The sequence below is a fragment of the Perna viridis genome, chromosome 2, assembly GCF_037379345.1.
Source record: "Perna viridis isolate PV_CMFRI_1.1 ecotype Kerala chromosome 2, ASM3737934v1, whole genome shotgun sequence".
In the NCBI taxonomy this organism is placed as follows: Eukaryota; Metazoa; Mollusca; class Bivalvia; order Mytilida; family Mytilidae; genus Perna; species Perna viridis.
The window spans coordinates 47,696,125-47,722,216 of NC_142446.1; the positions used below are offsets into that span (position 1 = coordinate 47,696,125).

At 34.7% G+C, this 26,092-nt stretch overlaps 3 protein-coding genes across 8 annotated transcripts in view; 2 read left to right on the top strand and 1 right to left on the bottom strand.

The window, feature by feature from the left end:
- Positions 1-9,053: 9,053 nt before the first annotated feature.
- On the bottom strand, positions 9,054-12,173 carry LOC148625449 (uncharacterized). 2 transcript variants are annotated; one of them, XM_088568995.1, is made up of 3 exons: positions 12,025-12,173; positions 11,528-11,597; positions 9,054-10,257 (listed from the first exon to the last, which is right to left on the bottom strand). In XM_088568995.1, the coding sequence occupies exons 2-3, from the start codon at positions 11,542-11,544 to the stop codon at positions 9,573-9,575; spliced, it is 702 nt and encodes a 233-aa protein (XP_088425121.1). In that variant the 5' UTR covers positions 11,545-11,597; positions 12,025-12,173; the 3' UTR covers positions 9,054-9,572. The 2 variants fall into 2 exon arrangements, with proteins under 2 accessions (XP_088425121.1, XP_088425120.1); XM_088568994.1 differs by having other exon boundaries at positions 9,054-11,597; positions 12,025-12,153.
- Positions 12,174-12,200: 27 nt separating this feature from the next.
- On the top strand, positions 12,201-13,604 carry LOC148625450 (cholecystokinin receptor-like). Its single transcript, XM_088569004.1, has one exon. The coding sequence runs from the start codon at positions 12,329-12,331 to the stop codon at positions 13,478-13,480; it is 1,152 nt and encodes a 383-aa protein (XP_088425130.1). The 5' UTR covers positions 12,201-12,328; the 3' UTR covers positions 13,481-13,604.
- Positions 13,605-13,742: 138 nt separating this feature from the next.
- Positions 13,743-26,092, top strand: part of LOC148625451 (uncharacterized) — a 31,918-nt gene continuing 19,568 nt past the window's right edge. For all 5 annotated transcript variants that reach the window (XR_015919923.1, XR_015919924.1, XM_088569000.1 and 2 more), the window contains exon 1: positions 13,743-25,027. The gene's annotated coding sequence lies outside the window, so the exon portion shown is untranslated. The remainder of the gene's footprint in view (positions 25,028-26,092) is intronic.

The window sequence follows — 26,092 nt, forward strand, 5'->3', positions numbered from 1 at the left end:
GATTTTCAATGTTGATTATCTCCTAAGAGCAGGCAGATTTGAATGAATAATTACACATTTCATAATATAGACCCATAAAACAACTTAATTACAAAAATAAAAATATGTAGCCTTTTTTTTTGGGGTGTATCACATTTTCAGATTTTGCATGATTCTTACAAAGACAGCTACTTAAGTTGTGTTTGTCTGTTTTCTATATCTGATTCTGTGTCCCTTGATTACATTCCTTTGATTTCCGCTAGAATATTGGTTGCATTGGTAACTCTTTGAAGACAAAACGTATGTATATTCAAATTTACTCTTTGGGCAATACCAGTCTGCGTCCATACTTGCCCGTCGGGCAATACTAGTCTGTGTCCACACTTGTAATATATAATTATTTTCTACCGAACCATATCAATCATTTGTCCAAAATCATATGATCTAAATTTACCCCTGTTCCAGAAGTCTATTTGTTAGAGTTCTAGCGCGATACAAAAAGTCTGCGTTGTTTCGGCAAGCTCTGGCATAACGTATGAGTTGTGATATGAACACTCCATACGCAGGTGCTGATGGGACGTTGCCACAGATGAAAGGAAAGTTGACAATTCTGAATGAAAAGTCATCACGTTTGTCGTAAATTTATCCAATTTACAACAATGAAAACATAAATACCATAATAATATTAAAGTCATATTTTCTATTCAGCCTAAAGATGTTTTTCTTATATTTTCCATGTTTGATCAAAAATTAGAAATAAAGGTTAAGTACAGAAGTCAGGATTATCATTCTGGAAAAAAGATATTTGATACAAATGTAGTACTGGAAAAATCAAGGATAAAACGGGAAAGTGAAATTAGTCACTATGATTTGGTATTGATTATTCAAAGTGAAAATAAAGGTCACAACAGGTTTTAGAGCTAGCAAAACTCCATAATAGCCATAATAACTTTTGCTTTGTACTCGAGTGTGAAACTTGACAAAACAGTAGTATATAAAACCATACGTTTATTACGTTTAAAAACTAAATACGTTGTCCTTGTAGTATCTAGCTTGATTTATCGAAGTCATTTTTTTAAATTTTTTTTTTGTTTAAAACTTGTCATACCATATGTAATACCATTATTTTGATTTGTTTTCTTTCTTTGTTTGTTTGTTTGATTGATTTTGTTTTGATATGTTTTCTTTTCTTTGCTAATTCATTAATTTTGTGTTTGTTTTTGTTTTTTACTCTATGAATATTCTGTTGTGCTTCCTTTGTTTGCTTAAACTTTTGGAATGTGTTGACTTAAAGAGTATGTATATCGATTTTCTATACTTCTAAAAAGTTAATTTCTTGTAGGCCCGTCTGAAGGTGAGCCATATTACTTCGGAGAGACATTTATTTTGTGCGATTATTGAAGGAAGAAAGAGGCGATCGCCAGCGGTAGGGAGACTACAACCTTTCCATCGATACATTTATTATCGTGAATACTACTACGAATTCTTCAATGATGAGTCAAAAAGGTATATTGGAGGATGGGTTGATGGCCAAGTATCTATCGGTAGAGAAAGGCCCTTTTATGATCCATGCGAGTATACAACGTGTTCACAGCCCGCAGGATACGCAGTTTAAGCACTAACTGTATAAGGCGCTGTACACTCAATTTTAAAAATACAAACAGATACCACGTACTTCAAAACAACTGCCATGATTTTGGCAACTATTTGTCTGATATACTGTGTACACAACGGTCTTGTCCTTGATAAGGAGACGGGCAATTTTCCAGGACAGATAATCAAGATTTGGGAAAAATTGCCTAATAATGGTGATTGGATGTATACTCAAACTACACCCACCTTGAACGAGACTTCAATTTATTTTTTTTCAAAATCTGTTTTTCCTGTTTTATTATTTTAATGTAGATTATTAAGCTATATTGTACACTGTCATCGCGATTCAATGCTAAGAATACTGTATCCATTATCAACCACGACAAGTGACCTATGGCATTCCAAAATCCCTTATGACTTATGATTTAATTGTGTGTTAATTGAAGCCAATATTGTAAATGATTTTAGTCATGATTTAAAGCTTAATAGAAACACCAAACGCTTCAAGATCACTAAACCACGGAAGATGTCAACTGTTGCTACTGACTCACTTCTCACATAAGAATTAAAATTGCAAAAACTTTTTAAATGAAACAAATTTCAGTATATAAAGTAAAATCTTGTAATGTAATGTATTATTTCTTTCGTGTTGTTTAGTTATCCATTATTGTTTATTCACTTGTTTATTTTCTGTCTTTAAAAACTCATATAAATGTTATCATATGTGTATCACCTCATTCGCTATTTTTCGTTGAATGTAAGTTGGAAGATCTTTATAATGAAATAAACATCTCCATCTATCTATGGAAAGCTTTATTGGGTGGTGCTATCATATAACTCTTACTATATGTGTGGTTTAATCCTGTTTCTTCCACTTTTAATCCTTCCAATTAACAATTAGTTAAGTAAACAAAAAAGACAAAGGGTTTACTGACCATAAAATTGTACAGTCTGTTGCATGAATATAGGTATTATACATATGTGATGTGTATGTAGACAGACCATTTTCTTATATGGATTATATTATTAATTTTCAAATGGAAACAAATTAATAAATATTAAATCAGGAATATATCCTTATATTCTCTCTGTTTTATGTGAAAATAAATTTTCAATTTAAAATATATATATATACATTTCAGTGTAAGTATGTAAATGCAGACTAATTTCATTCTATGTTTTTCGTGTAAAAAATCGTAAGTAAATACTAAGTCAAGATTAAATATTTATTTTTTGTCATCATAATATCAGATCATTCAATTTAATATTGATTCAACAAATAACAAAATAACTGACAATTTCATGATATATCATAACAATAAGCAATATAAAGAATATAAGCACTGAATTTTTGAATTACAATTAATCAAAGTGCAGTAGGTGGGAAGCTGCATTGCGTAGGCTGTCACACTGATGAGTACTTGTTGGAATCTGTCTTTAAGTACCTGAAGTCTGGTGTCTATAACTTTGTATCTGCGTCTCTTTGATAGGTGAGCTCCTCCTGCAGCATACTGGATGATAGTACATTCTGTCACGGCTTGTGTTTTCTGCAAAAGTGCGATAATTTCGTAGATGTTAGGGTGGACGTGGTGGACTTTCTTGATTTTGCTGTGTCATCCTTCTAAGTGATTTGTAGTTCTAGAACCTTCTGTCTGGTAGTGGTTCCATAGGAATCGGTTTCCTTTAACCCAAAACTCTGTCACGTAGTCGGCAAATGTAGTTGTGTATGGAACGTTGTCAGATTCCCCAATGTCCTCAAGTGCGTTAAACCAAACGTCCTCTACCAGGTGCTGCGGAACAAGTAGTAAAACTGCTGCTCGTCGTACAAGTTGGGTGATGTCGTCGTTCTCCTTGTAGTATGTCTGTAGTCCGCATTTCTGTGTCATTCGCCAGATGCATTGAGTAAAATGGAAAAGCAACCCTTTACAGTAATTCTCGGGAAGACGGTGCGTGCTACATTCTTGGTAGCTGTCTCGTAGTCTATGAAAAGGGTGTCTGGTTGAAGTTGTAGTTGGTGTTGTTGAGCAACGAATCTGACATGGCTGAATAGGCGGTTGTAAACCCTATTGTTGCGTTTGTTTTTGACAATGTGTCGATGACTAAACTTTCTCTACCAAACTTGGTTTAAACACACTGAACTTGAAGGTTTGCCATACTTGAATTGAATAATTTAGAAAAGAAAACAGCTCCATTTTTATAATAATATTTGGTGAGAAATGCTCAACATTGACATTAATTGCAGGTTGGGTAAGCTGCAACTCTTTTACTTCAAATGTTTAAATCAGAATACTGTAGGTTGGATGCAGACTACATATTAGTAACTCTCAGTAATTAAGATTGGGTACTAAACAGTTATAATTTGGGGGAAAATGGATAATTAATAAACTGCAATAATGATGCAAAATAAATATAAGAAGATAAATGCAAAAATATCAAGTTTTTCATAAATTGTATTAAGCATAACAATAACAATTAAAAAAATGATTCTAATACAGGCCATTTTGTTTCGGTTTTTTTTTTACAGTTGCTTTGTCGAAGCAAAGTACTGAAATTATTTTTTTTTTTTTTGTTAAACCTCTAAGAATGAAATTTTTATGTGAAACACTTGTATTTTTGTACTTTTTAAATGAAATTAATCAAAGTCATACATATACTTTATAATACTTTTACATATTTTAACTGTGGATACAGGTAATTTACAGGTAAAATTTTAGCAATAACTCAGAAATAAACTATAATTGCTAAAACAACAAATCCTCCCATGTTTATTTAGGTATGTAATTAAAAGTGGGAGAACCAGGACGACGCCATATGTGTACCACCTCATTCGCTGTTATTAACTGAATGTAAGTTGAATATCATCTTTCGCTGAATCTTTACCATAAAATAAACATCTCCATCTATCTATGGACAGTTTTATTGCGTGGTGCTTTGACACATTTGTGAAAAATCCGAATACCAATCAATCACTAACAGGAAAAATTAATCATTACATGCAGTTTTACATTTCCCTTTGTGCCAGTAGGCATAGCAAATACAGGGAAGAAAGAAAGAGACATACATGCATAGTTAAAAAGGATGGTGTTTTCTTTGTTTGCATAGCTGAAGCATTTTTGTTGTCATACGGTTGCTTTTTAAAAAGGTGTATTCTATAAGATGTGCAATATCAAAATGAAAGAAGTGGTATCTGATAAACAAAACAGGAAGACAAAAAGTACAAAAGACAAAGTACAAATTTAACCTTCAACAAAAACATAGAGTACGCAGAGCGAATTAAGCGAAAAGCACGAACCCACTCAAGACCGGGGTGTAAACTAAGTTTACGTACAGAAATAGTCCTCTGCAGAAATTACCCCCTGTTCCTCATAGTGCATAAACATTATAATACATGGTTTTCCATAGCAATTTAATTCGAGCGAAAAAAAGGATTATTAATTTCGTCTGAATCTTGAATATATGAGGAATGAAGGCAACATATAAGACTTACTAAGACTATCAAACCCAAAACTGTTCTAAAATAAATTTAGGAAGAAATCTTCAAAGCCAACGTTACCACTGAATGCGTTTTATGATCACTTTTTGTCTTTGTGTTTTAATGATGTTGTACCTGATGATGCTTTTACAATGAATACTGAAAGCGAATGTGTGTATGAGGAACTCGAGAGGGATATAACTGAAAAATGATATTATAAAGGCAATTCGCAATTTAAAACGCGACGTAAACGACTGCGAAATGGCTTTCATAAACAGATTGATACTTTATTTTTATACACCTCAAAATGGTCACTTAGTGTATATACATGTATATCAAAAACTAAAGTTGTAATTTTTAGAAATGGTGGTAATATAAAAGAAAATGAGAAATGGTATTACAATAACCAGGAATTAGAGATTGTAGATAAATTTAGCTATCTTGGTATTCTTTTATGTAATGGTAAATATAATATGTTACAGAAGAAACTTTCTGAGCAGGGTAGAAAGGCTGTATTTGCTACCACGAACTACCAATGATATGTTTTTGAATCATGTAACTTTATTGTCACTTTTTGTACTGAGTTATGCTTGTGAAATATGGGGCGCTGATTAGGCTCCAGCTATAAAGAGAATACATTTGAAATATTGTAAAACTATTTTGAAAGTAAAAGGCTCTACGAATAATGTCATGGTTTACTATGAGCAAGGCAGAATGCCCTTGTTGTTTACTAGAAAGTGCAGAATTTTCAAATATTGGTTCAAATTGTTATGTACTTCAAATTATATTTTGAAAAATTGTTATGTAGTTTTACATGAACAGTTGTTGAAATGTCCTAGTAATAGCACTAATTGGTTGCATTTTATCAAGAAAGGTTTTCAGAATAGGTCTTGGTGATATTTGCTTTAACCAGGAATCTTTCATAGACACAAAGGTCTGCAATGCTTTTTTTTTATTTTTTGATCAAACAACGTTTATATGATTGTCAGAAACAAGAGTCTGAAACACAAAATTGAATTCCGTCATAACAAAATCATTTTTGTCGTACAAAACTATGTTACACAGACTTGTTTTATGATCATTTCATTTTGTAATGACAAAATTTATTTTTGTGTCACAAAAGTCAATTCCATGAAAGACAATTCAATTTTGCAAGACAAGATTCAATTTTGTAAAATAAAATTCAATTTTCTGTCACAAAAGTCAATTTTGCACGCAAATTAGTTAACAGAATCCTTTGGGTATGCAAATGAATTCTCTCTCATTACGATTTTTGTAAGAAGGTTTCTCATTGGATATAGTAACCGCGGATCTCGCAGGTTTCCGATTACTACGAGCAAGGGAATATCATATGCTTAATGCGCTATTCTGCAAAAGTAATACTTTATTACATATTACTTACTTTTGCAGAATAACTCATCACCCATATGATATGTCCTTGCTCGAAATAATCGGAAACCTGCGAGACCCGCAGTTACTATATCCAATAAGAAACCTTCTTACAAAATCGTTATGAGAGAATTCATTTACATATCCAAAGGATTCTGTAAACTAATTTGCATACAAAAATGACTTTAATGACACAAAATAGACTTCTGTCTCAAAAAGTTGATTTTTGTGACACGAAAATCAATTTTATCTCACAAAAATTGAATTTTGTGGCACAATTGACTTTTGTGACACAGAATTGCATTTTGTTACACAGAATTGACTTTTGGAAGTTGAAAATTTGTAGTATGTAATAAATTTTGTTAATCAGAATTCATTTTTGTTGAACAAAATTCACTTTTGTCTGTACAAAATTGAATTTTTAGCACAAAACCAAAAAAGTCCCACTCGGCGCCCCGTATGTGAATCATAGTCAAGTATTTAATGGTGATAACTTAACAGGGGCGGATCTATACACTTTGAAAAGGAGGGGTTTCAGCTAGGGTTCCTCATAAAAAGGGGGTGTAGGACATTATTTATCATTTTTGTCAATTTTACACAAAATTTCCAATAAGTAGGAAATCTGCCAACCCCTTGCACATACATCTCTGGATCTGCCACTGTTTAAAAGTATTTATTTGATACTCAATTTGAAATAATATTATTTACACAATGTAGTGTTGAAAATGCTGTATAAATGTTACAATGAGTAATCAAGGGAACCAAGGTTATAGCGGTAATCAAAAGAATGTAATCCAGGGACAAAGACCAGACATGGAAAACAGACATACACAAAAAGAACATAAAGTAACTACAACATACATACAAAGTAACAAAAGTAAATGAGCTACTCGGATTCCACTAAAAACTGGGAGTATGGACCAGGTGCACCGGTAGGGTAAGCGTCCTCTGCTTTTCTAGAAACAATGTTATTGCATTTTATTTCAATATGGTTTTTTTTCTATTTGTGTATTATTCCTTAAGTAAGAACATAGGTGAAAACAAGTCTTCGAAGTGTTGATGCATTATAGCTAAGTCAGTCACAGCTGGTTATATTTTGACGATACTTGGTGGCCCCACAAATGTGAGATTTCATAAGAAAAAAAATAAGGAAAGAAGCTAAACTTCAACTTTAAACTTCATTATTTGGTTAGGTAGATCCAAACGAAACACATGCTTCAGTGGATTTGTCTTAAAGGTGTCTGTAAAGTATAGGTTAACCTATGAATCATGCACGTAGAGGAGAACTAGTCCATTATTTTGTCATTTTTTTAAATAGCGTAAATGCAGCCAGTATGTTCAATTCGCGCTTTGAGAACCAATATACGTAACGGAAGGTTGAGGGAGTAAATAAAGAAATTCACTTGTAATATGGTTATCTGTTGTGATAAAACTGACGGATGTATTTTACCACAAAATTCAATTAAACTGACTTTCCTAAATTTAGATACAACTGTTGTTGGTATGTTCATAATTAGATTTTAGGTTGAGAAATGGACACCAAGAGATAAGTTTCTTTACTAAGTATGAACATAATTCCAAGATTAACGTCTTGTTAAAGAGTAATCAAGAGAACCAAAGCTCTAGCGGTAATCAAAAGAATGTAATCCAGGGACAAAGACCAGACGTGGAAAACAGACATACACAACAAAAAACATAAAGTAACTAAAATCATACAAAGTAACAAAAGCAAATGAGCAACTCGGACTCCACTAAAAAACCTAAGAGCATGGGCCAGGTGCACCGGTAGGGTAAGCGTCCTCTGCTAGAAACACCCGCCGAGTTGCTCTTAAAAAGTCAAATCCGGGGTAGTCGAAAGAGGAAAGGAAAACAATTTTCTCTTTCTCATGTCTTGTATTGTATTATTGGTTGCATTATTCCTGTTTTGTGTTATTGTTCTTCCTACTATAAACATCAACATCTCCTAGCAACCCGATCACTGTAAGCATGGCCGACTTTTGACAATGTAAATATTGGGACCGAGAATTAAGATCTCACCGGAATTTAACGATTCAAAGTTTAGGGAGAAGCCGTTTGGCAAAACGAGTGTGCAAATCATTTAAGACAATTTAAACAAGGTACGTGTTAATAAAGTCGTAGAAAATATTTTTATTCAAATTTTAAAAGTATCTTATTTATGTGACGCCGAGTATAGAGCTCTTATATGTCTCATTATTCACCTCAGTGACAACAATGGCCAAACCATGTAACTTAATAATTATAATTAAAGGTATCTTTGTCAACATTTACGTTTTTGATGATCCAACCCGGCAGTTATCTTGTTTAAAATATCAATAACTATTACCCCTCTTTGTTCACTAATTTCGGAAACATTTTATGTAAAATTTCCAACTTAAGTTTCTCCTTCTTAACCCAGCATTAAATTTATCATATATCAAACAATTCTGCGTTCCTACAAAAGGGCGGGTCCAGAGATTTTGAAAAACGGTAGTCCATACTATTATTTGCTCATTTTTGTCCAAATTTTGCACGAAATTAACCATTTTTTCCAACAAATGGGAATTTCAACCTCTGGAGTCTCTGGATCTGAAACTGTTGCATATACAAGTACAACAAAACATTTTATCCAATTTTCTGTCAATAAATACTGACAAAACGTTTAATCTTTTTCACATAATAAAACATGACCTGTAAAAGTCAGCTATTTGTATCATTTTAACGGATGATTACGATTGCGCTGTTTAGATATCCGTTTACAAAAGAGGATCTATGAGAGTATTTACTATTTTAGATTTAGGTTGTACGCTGGTGCATTTGTTATGTTTTACCACACCCGTTCTTTGGCTAATTCCATAGCTATAACTTCAAACTGAAATATTTTATAGTTTATTTTACCTTACCATAACACACCGGGTAGCATGGAACTTTACCATTGTTAAAATTGTCATGAGATTGACATCGTCCAGTCTTCTTCAAGTCGTATTTTTGATCACATTTAATAAGTTACCATCATAGAACTTATTTTTTCATCCAGACGGTGAAAGCACTTCTATTCTGTCTTTTTGATATACCGACTTGTTATTTTTTGTGCAAAACATGACATCTATAAACAAATAAAATATTTCAATAGACTTTTTTTTCATTTGCGGCAACAACAAAAAACATTTTTAACTTCTTGACGGAACCTGGTGTCAAAAAATCCATAAATGAATGGATTTAAAACATGATTAAGAATGTAAAGTCGGTAGAGGAAGAGAAATCCGGCGATTTCACTATTACTTCTATCCCAAAAATGTAAATCAAGCGTCTCTAGCAACATAATCGTCACTCGTGGTGCATAGGCCAGAATAAACAGAACAGTTATTACCATAAACATGTACGAATATCGATAGGTTCTGAAGTGTAATCCGATAGTCGTCATAGCACTTTGATTTAATATATCTTCTGAACTTCGTTTGCCAGCGCGGCGGAAGGTGCCAATGTCGTCGAGGTTGTCAACGCTATGGGCCCGAGACTTCATGGACGTTGAGTCATATTCTTTCGGTCCTTCTTCAGAAGTACTCGCCTGAGCTGTGACACTATCAAGTTCTGTCATGCTGTGTCTGGTTCGGGTATATTTACCCTCCCTCACTGAAGATTTGAATATCATGAATTTTCGGTGAATGGTTCTACCAATTAAAATGTATAAGACAGCAAGTACGATAGTTGCTATAATAGAGAATGTCACTACTGTTATATCATAAATTATTACGCCATCAATATCAATTCTTTTCTGACCACACCAGCTTCCGTTTATATTCAAAGTTGGATGATGAATCTCCACACTGCCGTAAAAGATAAATATTGGTATTGAAAACGAACATCCGAAGACAATACTTATAACTATCAAAACCTGTTTCAATCTTCGGGTAAACAAGACTGTCGGTTGACATACTTTGATGTAACGATGCACAGCTATTATGATTAATGTTAGTCCTGATATTATAGTCGAAGATTGACTCACAAACCATAAAACTTGACATAAAATGCCGTTGCTGAAACGCACTGGAAACATATTCCAGGCAAAGGCAAACGAGGCACCGAACAGACAGGCAATAAAATCGAGAGAGGCCAGAACGGGTATGAAAAATCTGTCATCCCTTTTCACTTTCATCTTTACAATGTACAGCAGTATAACAACCAAGTTCCCAAATATACCAAGAACCAGATATAATAGTAGGATTACATCATTCGGAATGAGATTTTCTAGAAGAATATGATTCCACTCTTCCAGAAGATCCTGGTTCGTGCGATTTCCCTGAATCATATCCTCTGGTCGCATCATTGATAAAAATGAACGTTTAGGAAAATAATTTCTGAACGCCATTGGTTGTAGCTATCTTTTTAGCCTTTGTGTTTACTTCTAAATTAGTTACGTTTTTTTTTTTAATCTCCAGGATATAAAATGTATCAATGACCGTTAAGGAGGATGTCATTAGGCAACGAGATAAATGCATATTTCAAATGTTTGTTTACATTATTGCCGAATTAATAGAACATTAAGAGATACCCCGCCACGTAATAGTGAAAAAAGGGGAAGGCAAAATTTTACTCTCTGTATTTAGCTATTTTTTATGAATTAAATACAGAGTATAAACTATAAAATCAATGGCATTATATGTTTCAAGTGCAAATTAAATTACCTTATCTTATAAAAATAATGCATTGGTCGCGTTGCAAACATACATATCCACTGTAAGTATTTCATATTATATGGAATATCGTTGGTACAAAATTACCATTTTTTGATGAAATAGTAATATTTTCATCGGAAATAATTAACATATGAAAACTCCAGTAACACCCAGCTCGCTAGAAAAGCTCAGTTTTCTAATAATTAATATAAAAATTTATCCATTTTTCTTGTTACATATTAACTGCTTAATATTTTATTTTATGTTTGATTGTTTGCGTTTGTTCTATTATGTTTGTTTTATATCTTGTTTTTGTTACTGTTTTTTGTTTGTTTGTTTTTATTTTATGTTTTTTTTTGTTTTTGTGGATGATACTGCCGATCCTGTCTATGTATGTGATGAAGTAACCAACGTGACATACCTAAGGAGAGCGGTCATCGCTGATGATGTGAAATTTAAATCCTTCGTGTCCGTTTGATATTACAGACATCCTTAAACAGGAAAATGATATACAAGTTTATTTAATGATTACAGATCAGTTACAAAGTACTAAAGTTCATTCGTGAAAACGGTTATAAAGTCAGTAGTATTCTGGAAATAACCGTTTCAAAGCAGTTTATTTTTTTAATTCTTTATATCTATGAATAAAAGTACTTCCCACAAATTGGCATTCATAAAATTTATTTGAAAAAAAAAACTATACTCTGTAATTTACGTTATATCAAAAGCTGTTCTTTTAAAGTCTTGCTTATAGTGTATAGTAGTGCACAACCATGTAGTTTAGTACTTAATCCGTCAGTACCAAAACTTTTTGCAACCATCGTTTTTAGTATAGCTTTTACCAGACATTTTTTGTAATAACTTAATTCACGTTAAAATGTATGAATAGTAATTTATTGAAAAATGATATCAACTTACAGCTGTTCATCTACTAGAATGCTACATTCAATTTCAACATAGCCCATGGGTCCTCAATATTATAGTTCATATACGAGAGATGACTAAACTTGTCATGAAATCTGTCCAAGTGAACTAGTACTTAGCAGTTACATCATTTTCAGTGATGAGTATTGCGAGGCTTGTTCCGGAAGTTTGGAGGGGAAATCACAAGAAGTTTTTGTTTTACCGGAAACTTCACTACGTTTCTTCGCAGTATAAACAAATTAAAACATTGTTTATTTGTGATATCAATCGTTAAACAATCGGAGAACTGAAAGGAACTATGAATAAAACAGACGAAGAAAAGCTTTGGGAATGGAATAATGAACTGGCTAGAATATACATTGTGAACGATATATTTTTGGTAATCTACCTGATCCTGGGTATGTTTGGAAATGCAACAGTTGTTGCCGTTTACTCTTTCAAAATGCGATCAAAAACTGACGACCGATTTTTTATTCCGTACCTTGCAGTGGTTGATTTTCTTGCCTGCACAACGAGATCCTCATTTGAGCTTGCCATGAATCTACTTCCGGTCAATTTCAGAGGAAGTATACTGTGTAAAATATTATGGTTTCCAACGAATGTGACATCTTTTTCATCAATGTTTCTCTTGCTGACAATATCTTTACAAAGGTATTTGAAAGTATGTAGGCCGTTTGGAAGACAAATGAATATGAGGTGGAAAAAAGTGGCCTTGGGAATCACATTATTTTTGTCAGTTGCACTTTCGATGCCATTAAATATATGGAATGAGGAGATTCCAGTTCGGAACGAGAAACTTAATATCACTGGTTATATGTGTGATGCGAAGCTGGAAGGCAACCTTGGCCCGGCTTTCATTATATTTGTCGTGTGTATAACTGTTCTGGCACTAATTATAATGCTTGGTATGATTATTTTCAACACGTTGATAGCAAGAACAATCTACATTCAGTTGAAGCTGGAACGGAAAAGAATTGAACAAGTAGAATTAACTCGCCATCGCCAAGCAATCAGCACCAAACGTTCTATAATTCCTGCGCATGTGTCGGAGTCTGAAGATGTTACGCCGTCTTTATCAATGAACGAAGAATCGTCAACTGACATTACGACTGGTAGCAAAACTGACAAAGTGAATAAAAATATCACTCCAAAACAAAAGGAGAAAAAAGAACGTAAAAGAATGTTGTTATCACACAGATATTCATATATGTTTATGGTTATTGCATTGGCTTTCATGTTATCATATTTGCCCCAGTTTATTCTCCTTTTCGTTGGGATTGGTGATACAAATTTCTGGGTAAAGAGAACTAACACAGAACTAACAGTTTTTTCCCTGATACGGGAAATGAATGTTATAAACAATATCGTCAATCCTTTTGTGTATGGGTTCTTTGATAGAAGATTCCGCCAAGAAACCATGAAGGTGTTTAGATCAATGAAATGCTGGTGATAACATGATGAATGAGATATTTTGTCACTTAATGATGATAACTAGCATCTCTTTCCAAAAGAAAAAAACAAGACAAATAAATCGATCATTTACTTTATTAAAGCATGTATAACATCTACATTCACCGCATGTTCTTATTGTATCTCAGGCTAGATCTAAATTACAGGAAAGGGAAATCAAGGGTACGAACGGTGATCAAAAGTTCCAAGTAGCCGAAGTTGTCCAAAATTTTCGTTGAGGAATGGTGCCCTATCGAACTATTTTAGCCCTCTTTCCCCGAATCTTTTTGGCCTGTTGCAAGTAAGGAACCACTAGCCTATGTTAATCTTGTTTAATTTAGAACTTATTAATAAGTTACTTTAATGGATGTGCAGTGATGTGATGCCCAGTTCGGTGAACGTCTGAGCGTGTCAAACTACAGGTTTATATCCAGAAATTGACATAAAATTATTATTCAAACATGGACATATTTGTCTTAGTGTCATTACGGCACAGGTAGACAAAATGGAATATGCATGTAGAAAAGTACATTGAGGGGTCTGGAGATCTCTAGAGGATCCCAGTGGGCACAGGGAAGCATGAAGAGACCTTATACAGATAGACACATATCCGTTGGGGAGGACTTGCTTCAACTATCAAATATACAGACCGACTAGTATTTATATTTATAAAGCCTAGCTGGCCGAGTTGTCTAGGGCGCTGGACTTTGTGCAGGCGGTGTTGCAATAGATGTCACAGCGTCACGAGTCGAATCCCGTGGAGGGAATAACCAAAAATTTGCTTTGCAAATACTATCGAGAAATTTTCAGACTTCTATATGCTTATGTTATTTTCCCTCTATCAATAATGATCCGATGGAGCAGTGTAGCGAATATAGTCGTCACACTGAAATCACTGGATCGGACACAGGGACTTGCTTCCACTATCAAACATGCAGCCCGACTAGTATCTATAGGCTAAAAACCACTAATTCCACTTTCCATAGGCTTCTATGCTAATTTCACAATATTCAATGGCTTCTCTGGACTTTACCTTAACTTTAACCTGCAGAGGACTATATATCAGCATGATTCTACATATGTCAGCTCACAATCCTCAGAATGGCATGTGGGGTTAGCAGACTTGCAGTGCAGTACTGGTCACCGGAAGTGAAGGGTCTATAAATAGCATGGGAAATCCCAGTGTTTTCACAAGATAGGGGTATATTTAAAAATCATTATGGAGATTAGGCTTCACATCACAAGAAGCAAAATGCACCTCTAAAATGTACAGAAATGTTTTTCCTTTCAGAAACTGTTTAATTTTTTTAAATAAGATGAGAAATTTTTTCACAGCACTATGAGGAACAGGGGTAATTTCTGCGTAGGACTATTTTTGCGTACGTTCCAAATGCTCATTGGTTGAATTGGTGGTCTGTAACCTATAAACATTTATATACGTCTAACAATATAAAAAATATAGTTACGAGTGCACATATTTTGTTATCTGTAAGCTTCTGTGAGACCAGCAGATCTAACAATGGCAGCGGAACCCGAGAAGGATATCTCTCAAGCATTTTTAGTAGGTTTAAATGAATTGCCACCGCCTTATAATTTTCAAATTTTGGTCTTAACATCATTTTCCTGATGTTTTTTTTTCCGGAAAGATTTTCGGAAATGTCTACTTAAAGAATGTTATTTTATCAAGACTTCATTTTCATACTTAGACAATCTTGTGGAAACTTAATCACAGGAAAATCTTATTTCCCATTTCTTTTTTCTTTTCTTTGTTTTTTATGTTGTTTTCAACCGACATTACGACTGGTAGCAAAGCTGACAAAGTGAATGAAAATATCACTTTTAAACAAAAGAAAAAAAGAACGTAAAAGAATGTTGTTATCGCATAGATATTCATATATGTTTATGGTTATTGTATTAGTTTTTATATTATTATATTTACCACAGTTTATTCTTCTATTCGTAGGATGCAAACTTCGGATCAAGTATAAAATACGATATTGTAGTCCCTGTGGAAGGTTTAAATACTGTTGGTGAGCAATTGGGTCTTTGAAAATAATAACTGGAATGATCGGGTGGACAGAAAGGCAAGTCGAAAGGATAGCAGGTCAACCGGTCGACATGTTGGCAAGCCGACGGGACGGTCCGACTTGTCAGCAGGGCGGCAGGACAACAAGTATACTCGGCGTCACATAAATAACATACTGTTAAAATTTGAATAAAAATATTTTCTACGACTTTATTGACAACAACCATCGTTTAAATTGTCTTAAATGACTTGCTCATTCGTTTAGCCAAACAGCTTCTCCCTAAACAAGTCGCTTATTAGCTTAAATCATGCGTAACAAATCCTTACGGGAAAATCCCATACTAATATCCGCCATGTTGGTTTTTACGGGACGATTTGTTTACAAACGAAGTTCGTAAGTTCCCGTCGAACTCCGGTGACAATCGTCTGCTTGATCAACTTCTCGGTATTGTACGTTGTTCCCGTAAAATAAATCCGAGATATCTGAAATAACGCCGAAATGCATTCTGGGTTCTTCGGTTTTTGGACAAACCATTTAAACGTAAACAACATCTCCTAGCAACCCGATCACTGTAAACATGGCCGACTTTTTACAATGTAAATATTGGCACCGAGAATTAAAATCTGACCGGAATTTAACGATTCAATGTTTAGGGAGAAGCCGTTTGGCTAAACGAATGAGCAAGTCATTTAAGACAATTTAAACGACGGTAGGTGTCAATAAAGTCGCAGAAAATATTTTTATTCAAATTTTAACAGTATGTTATTTATGTGACGCCGAGTATAGACGCTTCTACTTTACACGCACAAAATTATGATTTATCCGTGTAACAAGTTCATAAAAAAGTATTTTACCAAACTATAAAACTAAATTTTAAATAAAGTATAAAAAAACTGGCACTGCTTTTTATGTTTAAAAAGCAGACAGGTAATAGGTAAGACGTTACGCACGGTATTGCGGCACATTCGGTAACATCAGAATTCGATGTTTGTCGACACTTTTCGTTTCTTGCTTGCTTATTTATTGAAACACGTGTACAGTAAAGCAAAATATACAATAATTTTTTATTGGTAGCAATTATGTAAAACATCTTGAAGATTTCTTAAAAAATCGAAAAGATTAATTAATTTGATTATCAGTACTACCAGTAAATTAAATTTGCAAATGCGTGGAATGCAACCGCCACATATATGCACACTATGTCTGTCTAGAGAGGGAACATAACAACTTTCTCCTGCGATAAGTTAAAATGTGCATTTTGATATAATGTATGATTTTATGTTACCAGTACCAATAGAAGAAAAATTTGGACCTTTCACAACTTAGTATTTCGATTGAAAGAGCTTTCTATCCAGCTGAAAATCGGGCTTTCATCAACACCCATTAGATAGTTGATTGATTTTCTTTTCATTTGCTCATTAGCGTTTTCCAAAATAAAAAAATGTTTATACTCCCTTTTTTCTGCATTCATTTTATCTATTAGCATTCTGCTTTTCTATACATTTTCAAAGTTCTGTCAACACTATTTTGCGTTTCAATCATTCTACTCCGATCGAATTCCTCTAAACTATAAGAATTTATTCTGTTCCTTTTTTTGGTTTATTCTTTCGTTTGGTAATAACACAAAATACAGATACTCTTAGTCTTTTTATATCCCTTTGATTTCGATTTTTTTTTGTCTCTTTCAGTTGCATATTTTCTATACTTATAATTGCAGAGACAAGTATAAGTATCTAGTTCTTGTTATCTAAAGCGAAAATTATTTCCGTTTCATTTCCCCATTTGCCGATCGACGAAAAACGCTCCAAACGTTCAAAAAGTGAAAGTTCGACAAATCGCTAGACATTTGTTTTGTTCGAATTTTATCCGTTTTAAACGGTTTAAACCATTAAAATGAAATAAGTGTATTCCTAAGTATATGCACTATTACAAAGTATTATTATTTCATAGAATAAATTCCCAACTGATTGTAGAATTGCGTTGGAGCATGACATTTTCTCAACGAACCCGGAAAATATTGACATCTGACATTTCGCTAGACATTTTCAAAAAGTCGTAACTTTTTTGTTTGTAATGAAAATATTATCAAATGTCGACGTAGAATTGCTGAAAGTGTGTACATTTTTAAGAAATATTAATCGGAAAAGAATATTGTGTGAATAAGTTCTTACATTAATAACAGAATTTGATTACTGAACACTTTTAGAAATCAGACCATTTACCAACACTTTCATTTTTGCATTTAATATATTTTTGCCTAAAATTAACGCAATTTCGATAATTACCTCAAAAGGAACATATGATATTATTCTTCCATGCAAAGTTTGGCAAATTTCGTACCCTCTGCAATAGCGCAATGCACTATTTTAGCTTTTTTGAACCTACACTGTGTTACACCTGGCATGCGGAAGTTCGACGTTTTTTACAGGTTTTGGAAAGTTTAATGGATTATAAAGAATTGGAAGTACCATTTGTGACAAATATTCAGAACTTATTATTGTCCTGATTCCAACAGTATACAGCTTTCACTTAATCACAGTTTTGATTGTTTATAATAGTCATTTATAGTTTAGATAGGTGTGTTTTTTCAACACTGCCGCAATAGCGTGCGCAACGTCTAAATGTCCGCATTTTCAAATAGTCAAAGGATACATAAGAAATGTTGAAGACATCTTCATGAGAGAAGCCATGTCTGCACCTGTCAGCGAGTAAATGAAGTAAATTTTCAATCCTGAAATGGCACACTCATTTCATTTTCTTAGTTTTGTTTTTCGTATTACTACAAATTCCTTCAATTTCATTGGTACAGATTCCGTCTTCAGCTTTGAATTATGCACTGTGATTCACAGTTTTATGTTTGTAACCCTCTTATGCAAATGTATTGTACGCACTCCGCAATCAGAGTGAATTGTCACACCTTCAAATACGTTTTCTGTGATTATTGGTACTAAGATTGTGTTGCACCACAACATTACATATGATTTTTTCGTCCCTTTCTATACCACCCAAAAGACCCACGTATGTTGCTTTCCTGTACCTCTGTTGCACTTCCCTTTTTGTCATAGAGGCTTTCGTCAATTTCAATTGTTCTCATACTTTCACCCAAAACCATGGGGTCACTCCTTATAGCCATAAGTATTAGTTTCGTTTACCAACTTACTGATCAACCTGTTGACCTGCCGACCTCAAGACTTCTCGATCAACTGACTCTTCGACCTGCTGCTCCATTAACCTGCTGACCTGTAGAACTGCTGACCACATTCGACATGCTAACCCGTTGTTCTGCTGACTTGCCGACTATCTAACCGGTTGACCTACTGACTATTCTACCCTTTGACTAGTTGACTTGCTTTCCTGTCAATCTGATGACTTGGGGACCTGTCGACTTGCTGACATGTAAACCTACTGACTTGTCGATCTACTAACCTGTTTATCTGCTTACCCCCTTGACTTCCCGACATGTCAACCTGATGACCGGTCGGCCCGCTGACTACTCTACCAGTACCTGCTGACATTAGTTTTTGGCTATCAGTGATACCAAAAAAGTTCAAGCCTCTTGTGTATCAATCTAATACCATAAAACCAAAAAGAAAGATTATTTTAATTTATATTAATTTTCTTTCGATATCTTATGTGGGGTGAAGTATAAATACAATTTTAGGACAAAAGTCTTACAAGACGATCAATGCAAATCAATATGCGTATTAATACATATAGCATATAGGCGAGTATGATATCATCTCATGCTTAGAACTGCTTTTCCGTATACAATAGTTGAGCCAAAACTTCTGGGTAAACAGAACTAACAATTTCCTGATACGGGAAATAAATGTTATAAACAATATCGTCAATCCTTTTGTGAATGGGTTCTTTGATAGAGGATTCCGCCAAGAAACCATAAAGGTGTTTAGATCAATGAAATGCTGGTGATAACATGTTGAATGAGGTGTTTTGTCAGTTAATGATGGTAACTACCTTCTCTTTCCAAAAGAAAAAAAAACAAGACAAGTTAAAACATTTATTTACTTTATTAAAGCATATTAAATATTTTAGTCATGAAAGCTTATTAATGGCTAATATGATTGAATTGAACATAGTCAGAAAAGGGCAAATATCTACCAGATTAAAAAAAAACAAAACATAAGCTAGCTTTTCTTTATCTATCTTATGTATCCGTGCACGAACGGGAAATGTGATAAAAGTCTATGCGTATATTATGTCGGAAGAAGTCTAAGTTTAAAAAAAAACATCAAACTGAGCATTACGAACTCTTAAGAATGAAGTTACGTCTCGCTTTCCGTAAATATTTTACCCAAGGCCAGTGTTCTCGAGTACCATGCGTTTTTACATACTTGACGTACATACTGATTTTAGTATATCCGGAAGCAGCCACTGTTTATCATCTTTCTAATCAGGAAATATGTGTTCAATTTTGATTATTTGACCTATTATCTATTATCAACAAGGACATACTAAAATGTAAGGTCTTAGACAGATCAACTGCATTTAATTTGAAATCGGATAATTTCAGATTTTCACTGTAAAATGATCTTACATGCGCAGGAAACACGTATGAATGGATGTCACAGCTAATGATAAATAGTCACTTCCACTATAAACCATCTTGCTCTGATCACGTGAGGATTTGTCTGGATAATACCAGCACGAGGGCGTCTGGTCCGAGGGCTGATATTGATCTAGGATGGTACAGCATGTGGTACAGGTTTTGTCATGTAATGTACACTTCACCATACTTTTAAATACGACAGTATTACAGTATATATTTTCTTACCTAATCACGTGAATTGGTGGGTGTTTAATTTTTTTTTGTCTGTAGGGGTGAGGGGTTCGCCACTACCAGAAAATGTTACTGGCTTAGTGAAATTACTAAATCATTACTTTTTGTTTAATTTGTATATCAAAAATAAAGTTTATTACTGATTATATGACAACACTTTCCCCACAACAGAAATGACTACGCTTCAACTGAACTAACATGACTATACTTCAACTTAACTTAAATAACTATACTTCAACTTAGCTGACATAACTTTACTTCATCTTTACTAACATAAGTATGCTTCAACTGAACTGATACGACTATGCTTCAACTGAAATGGCATGAATCTGCTTAAACTGAAGCAATATGACAATCTTTCAACCAAACTAATTAACAGGCCAATGTTTCAACTGAACTAACATGACTACACTTTAAGTTAACTAACATAACTTTGGTTCAACTAAACGAACGTGACTATCCTTCAAATAAACTAATATGAATATGCTTCAACCAAACTAACAAGGCGATGTTTCAACTGAACTAACATGGCGACGTTTCAACTGAAGTAACATGACCATGTTTCAACTCAACTTACATGGCGACGTTTCAACTGAACTAACATGGCGATGTTTCAACTGAACTTACATGGCGACGTTTCAACTGAACTAACATGGCGATGTTTCAATTGAACTAAAATGGCGATGTTTCAACTGAACTAACATGGTGACGTTTCAACTTAACTAACATGGCGATGTTTCAACTGAACTTACATGGCGATGTTTCAACTGAACTAACATGGCTATTCTTCAACTTAACTAACACGACTACTGCATAACTGGATAACTGCAAAATGTTATACGGATACATATTCATGCGCAAGCATGTCTTGTACAGTTTTGTGGCTTATCTCGATTAACTTATGGTTGGAATCATTCTTCTTACGTGTTACACCGACAGGCCAACTATACGGTGTTAAACGAGAAGCTCCAAGAAGCCTAAATCGTTCACATGTTTAAATTTTGTGTCTTTAAAGGGCAATAACTCTAACAAGGAGTTGTTTGACAATTTTGACTCCAAGAAGAATTTGGTAGTACTGATCATAAGGATCATTTCATCAATTGAAATTATTTTTTTTATCTTTTATAGTTTTGATATAAGACCTATGTGGCCCAGATATGGGATCCTCCTCGAAGTGACGGATGGAAACTGGGCACCTTACGGCCCCAGGCAGAACCACAATGTCTCAGAGGAGGTTTGGCCCCTAGATGCAAGGCATGTTAGGCCAACCGGCGAGTGGATATGCCCTGGTGCCTGCAAACCAAACCCCCAGCTATGGGTAAATAGCTCCACTGCCTTGTAGGTGGCTGAAGAAAGCCTAAGGCTATGAGAGACAACCCAGACAGAAACCCAGATAGAGGCAATCCGTTGGCATGGTAATGCAATCATCTACGGGGGAAGGAATACCCAGAGAGAAAACCCGACCCGCCAGAGTGGAGGTTTGACGTTGGGCTAACAACCCAGCTCTGTAAAAAAGAACTTATTACAGAAACCAGAAATGCTGAAGAAACCCAAAATAGGTATACAGCTGAGGAATCAAATATGACACATTTGGGGAAAGCCGAAAGGAAGCGAAGCCCAAAAGCCGTTATGTTCCATAGTAGCGCCAAAACTGAATATGTACATAGGATGCTGGAACGTTAGAACAATGGCAGACATAGCAAAAACAGCACAAGTAGAAAAAAATTGGAAAACTATGGTATAATTGAGAGTAGATGGAAGGGATCAGATGAAACCAAACTCCAATGCGGAGACACAGTGATACACTAAGAGATGAAGAACATCAAGTCAGTGGAATAGCAATAATGATGAGTGGAAGAGCCAAGAAATCACTGATGGAATGTACACCAATTAACAAGAGAATAATAAAAGCAAGATTCTATTCAAAGTATAACAAGTTGGCAGTCATACAAGCTTATGCACCAACAAATGATGCTAGAGAGGAAGAGAAAGAGGAGTTTTACCATCAACTACAAGATAGTGTATCAAGCTGCAATAAATATGACATGCTTATTGTTATGGGTAACATGAACGCAAAGATAGGCAAAGACAACAGCCATATGCAAGAGATGTTAGGAAAGCATGGATGTGGGACGATAAACGAAAATGGCGAATTATTATGCAATTTCTGCCAAATAAATGGCCTCATCATAACGGGCTCTATATTTCCACATAGAGAAATACACAAGATAACTTGGAAATACACAAGATAACTTGGAAATCCCCTTTTGGAAAAACTGCAAACCAGATCGATCATGTGATGGTGAGAGGGGATATGAGGACATCAATACTAGACACAAGAGTAATGAGAGGAGCAAATGTTTGCAGCGACCATTACTTAGTAGAAACAAAGATCAAAATCAAACTGTCACAAAGGTGAAAAGAACAAAAACACAAGAGAAAGATATGATCTTAACAAGCTCAAAAGTGTGGATGTAAGGAAAAAGTACAACATCGAAGTGAGAAACAGATTCCAAATACTGGAAGAGAGTGACATAGAAGACCCATTATTGATATGAAAGTGCAGTCAAGATATAAAATGAGGCAGCTAAGCAAGTATTGGGCAGAAGTGAAAAGATCAGCAAACCATGGATCACCAACGAAACATGGAAAAGGTTTGAAGAAAGAAAAGAAATCAAAATCAAAATAGAAGGTGCAAGATCTGAGAGAATTAAAAGTAAAACTAAATGAAGAATACAACCAGAAAAATAAAGTATTAAGAAAAGTCTCCAGAGGATAAAAGGAGCTGTTACAATGAGATGGCTGAATGCAGAAAATGGTAGAGCAAAGAGTTAAATAACATCACTAAGATCCTTACAGGTGAAAAAAAGAGGCAACACATGGGAGTAAAAAGCAAAGAAGGAGAACTAAAATAAGAAAGAACGGTGCTAAAATGACAAGAGACAAGAACCGCTTCATCCTATATCGGATGAAGATGTAGATCAGATAGATGATATATATGATATAGATTTAAGGAGTGGACAATAACAGAGGTTAAAAGAGCTTTGAAGAAGACACAAAGTAGCAAGTCAGCATGAATAGATCACATAACACCAGAACTAATAAAGGCTGACATAGACCTAACAGCAGGGAAAATGACGGAAATATTTAACAACTTATGGAAAGAAGAATAGTGGCCATCAGACTTGAAAAATGGAATGATTTGCAAGATTTTTAAGAAGGGTGATATGACAGATTGTAACAACTTGAGGGGAGTAACTCTTTTACCTGTGCTTAGTAAAGTGTTCTGTAGAATGTTGATAGAAAGGATCAAGGAAGGAATCGACAAAAGATTAAGGAATGAGCAGGCAGGTTTTAGACCAAAGAATGGAACAACTGAACAGATATTTATCCTTAGAAACACACTTAAGCAACAAATGAATGGAGGTCACCACTTAACATACATTTTATAGACTTTGAAAAGGCATTTGACTCAGTCCACCGCGAGAGTCTATGGATGATCATGAAGAGCTACGGAATACCATACAAGATCATAAGAACCATAAGAGAAATATATACAGGATTTAAATGTACCATCATTGATAAAGGAGAAACATCAGAGTTGTTTGAGATAAAATCAGGTGTGAAGCAAGGTTGTGTAATGTCAGGTTTTGAGATAAAATCGGGTGTGAAGCAAGGGTGTGTAATGTCAGGTTTTGAGATAAAATCGGGTGTGAAGCAAGAGTGTGTAATGTCAGGTTTTGAGATAAAATCAGGTGTGAAGCAAGGTTGTGTAATGTCAGGTTTTGAGATAAAATCAGGTGTGAAGCAAGGTTGTGTAATGTCAGGTTTTCTTTTCCTTCTAGTCATAGACAGGATCATGCAAAGAACAACTGCAGACAAGGCTAGAGGGTTAAGATGGAATTTTAACACAATTCTAGAAGATCTTGACTTCGTTGATGACATATCACTTCTTTCCTCGAAATTTAATGACCTCGATGAGAAAACGCAGATATTAACAACAGAAGCTGCAAGAATTGGAATGAAGTTCAACCCTAAAAAATATAAAAACCCTGAGATCACAGCATACAAAGAACAAAGAGCTGATAAATAAACAATGAGAAAGTAGACGATGTAGACAAGTTCATTTACCTGGGAGCAGTCATGGACAAAGAAGGAGGAGGAAGTAGCGACATAGAAAATAGAATACAGAAAGCAAGTGGGGCATTCCACCGCCTAAGAAACATCTGGTATGCAAGAGGAATATGACGAAGAACAAAAATTCACTTGTATAAATCATTGGTAAGACCTGTACTACTGTATGGATGTGAAACCTGGAAACTCAAAAACCAAGAAAAAGAGAAAATAAAAAATAAAAATCAATGCCTAAGAAAATTCCTTAAAATAAGATGGCAAGGTAGAAAATCAAACAAGACAGTAAACGAAATTAACAACACCAAAAACATCAGTTGTGAAATAAGAAGGAGAAGATGGACATAGATAGGACACATTTTAAGACGCAAAAGGTATAACAACAGTAATGTAGCACTCCAATGGGCTCCAGAAGGGAAAAGAGCTAGAGGCAGGCCAAAAACAACATGGAGAAGAACAACAGAGAAAGAAAGAAACCAACAAGGATGGACAGGTTGGAACATGGCCAGAACAGCAGCACAGGATAGGAAAGAGTGGGCAGTCAGCGTTGAGGCCTTATGCGACTTCTGGCGCGGAGATATTTAAGTTTAAGGTAAGTATGGTTTTGAAGATATTGACTGAAAACTACTAGACCATCATTTTCACCTTTCAAGGGCAATAAATCAAACAAGCAATCGTCCGACAACTTTGATCCTCGCATACTTTTGTAGGCCTTATCATAAGGATCATTTCACCAATGGAACGTTTCTTTCTATCTATAATAGTTTTTTTTAAGATATTGGCTGAAAACTGTAAAAACGTCCTTTTTCAACTTTCAAGGGCAATAACTCTAACAAAAATCATCTGATAACTTTGACCAAATGCAGACTTTTGCAAGCTTTTATCCTGAAGATCATTTCAGCAATTGATATAATTCGGCTAAATCTATCGGTATTGGAGACATATACGAAAAACTTCTGACTGACCCTTAACAGCGGCCATATTTTTTGACGGATCAAAAATCCCCAAATCAGTTCTATGCACAACACACTAAGGAAAATCATACCCTGTTTGGTTCTGATTTTTCTAGTAGTTTCAGAGGAGAAGAAATAACATTAAAAATAGGGATTAGAACGTCGAAATGGGCGATAACTCCAACATGACTTAACATATTACAACGAAAATTTGACTAGAGAGAGAAATCTTCATACTGAACACCAAAATTCTTGTCAGAATTTTGTCTAACCTACGGTTTTGGAGATATTTGCGAAAAACGACCTTTTTGTAACGGCGGCAATGTTTTCGACAGATCAAAATCCCCACATCAGTTCTATGCAGGATACCCCAAGGAACATTCATACCGAGTTTGGTTCCAATTGGCCAAGAAGTGCTAATATATTTACTCAATACTGTTAGACCCGCGGTTTGCTTTCATGTATTTGTAATAAACGACGGACTGGTGGTTTCTTAAAGCTTTAGGGCCTCTAACGGCTGGTGTAAAGCATGTAAGCGTTTACACACTCCACGGGCATAGTCATACCCGTGAATATGGGTCATGGTATATTTGGGATAATTAATTATCACGTCACCACGTTCATTCATTAAATTAATCAAAGGCAATATCACGTGATTTAATGTCGATCCGTGACCTATGATCCAATTTGTGATCTACACGCTG

Bases quoted from the DNA above. Each gene is read 5' to 3' on its own strand.
- LOC148625450 (XM_088569004.1), top strand. From the start codon at position 12,329: ATGAATAAAACAGACGAAGAAAAGCTTTGGGAATGGAATAATGAACTG.
- LOC148625449 (XM_088568994.1), bottom strand. From the start codon at position 10,799: ATGGCGTTCAGAAATTATTTTCCTAAACGTTCATTTTTATCAATGATG.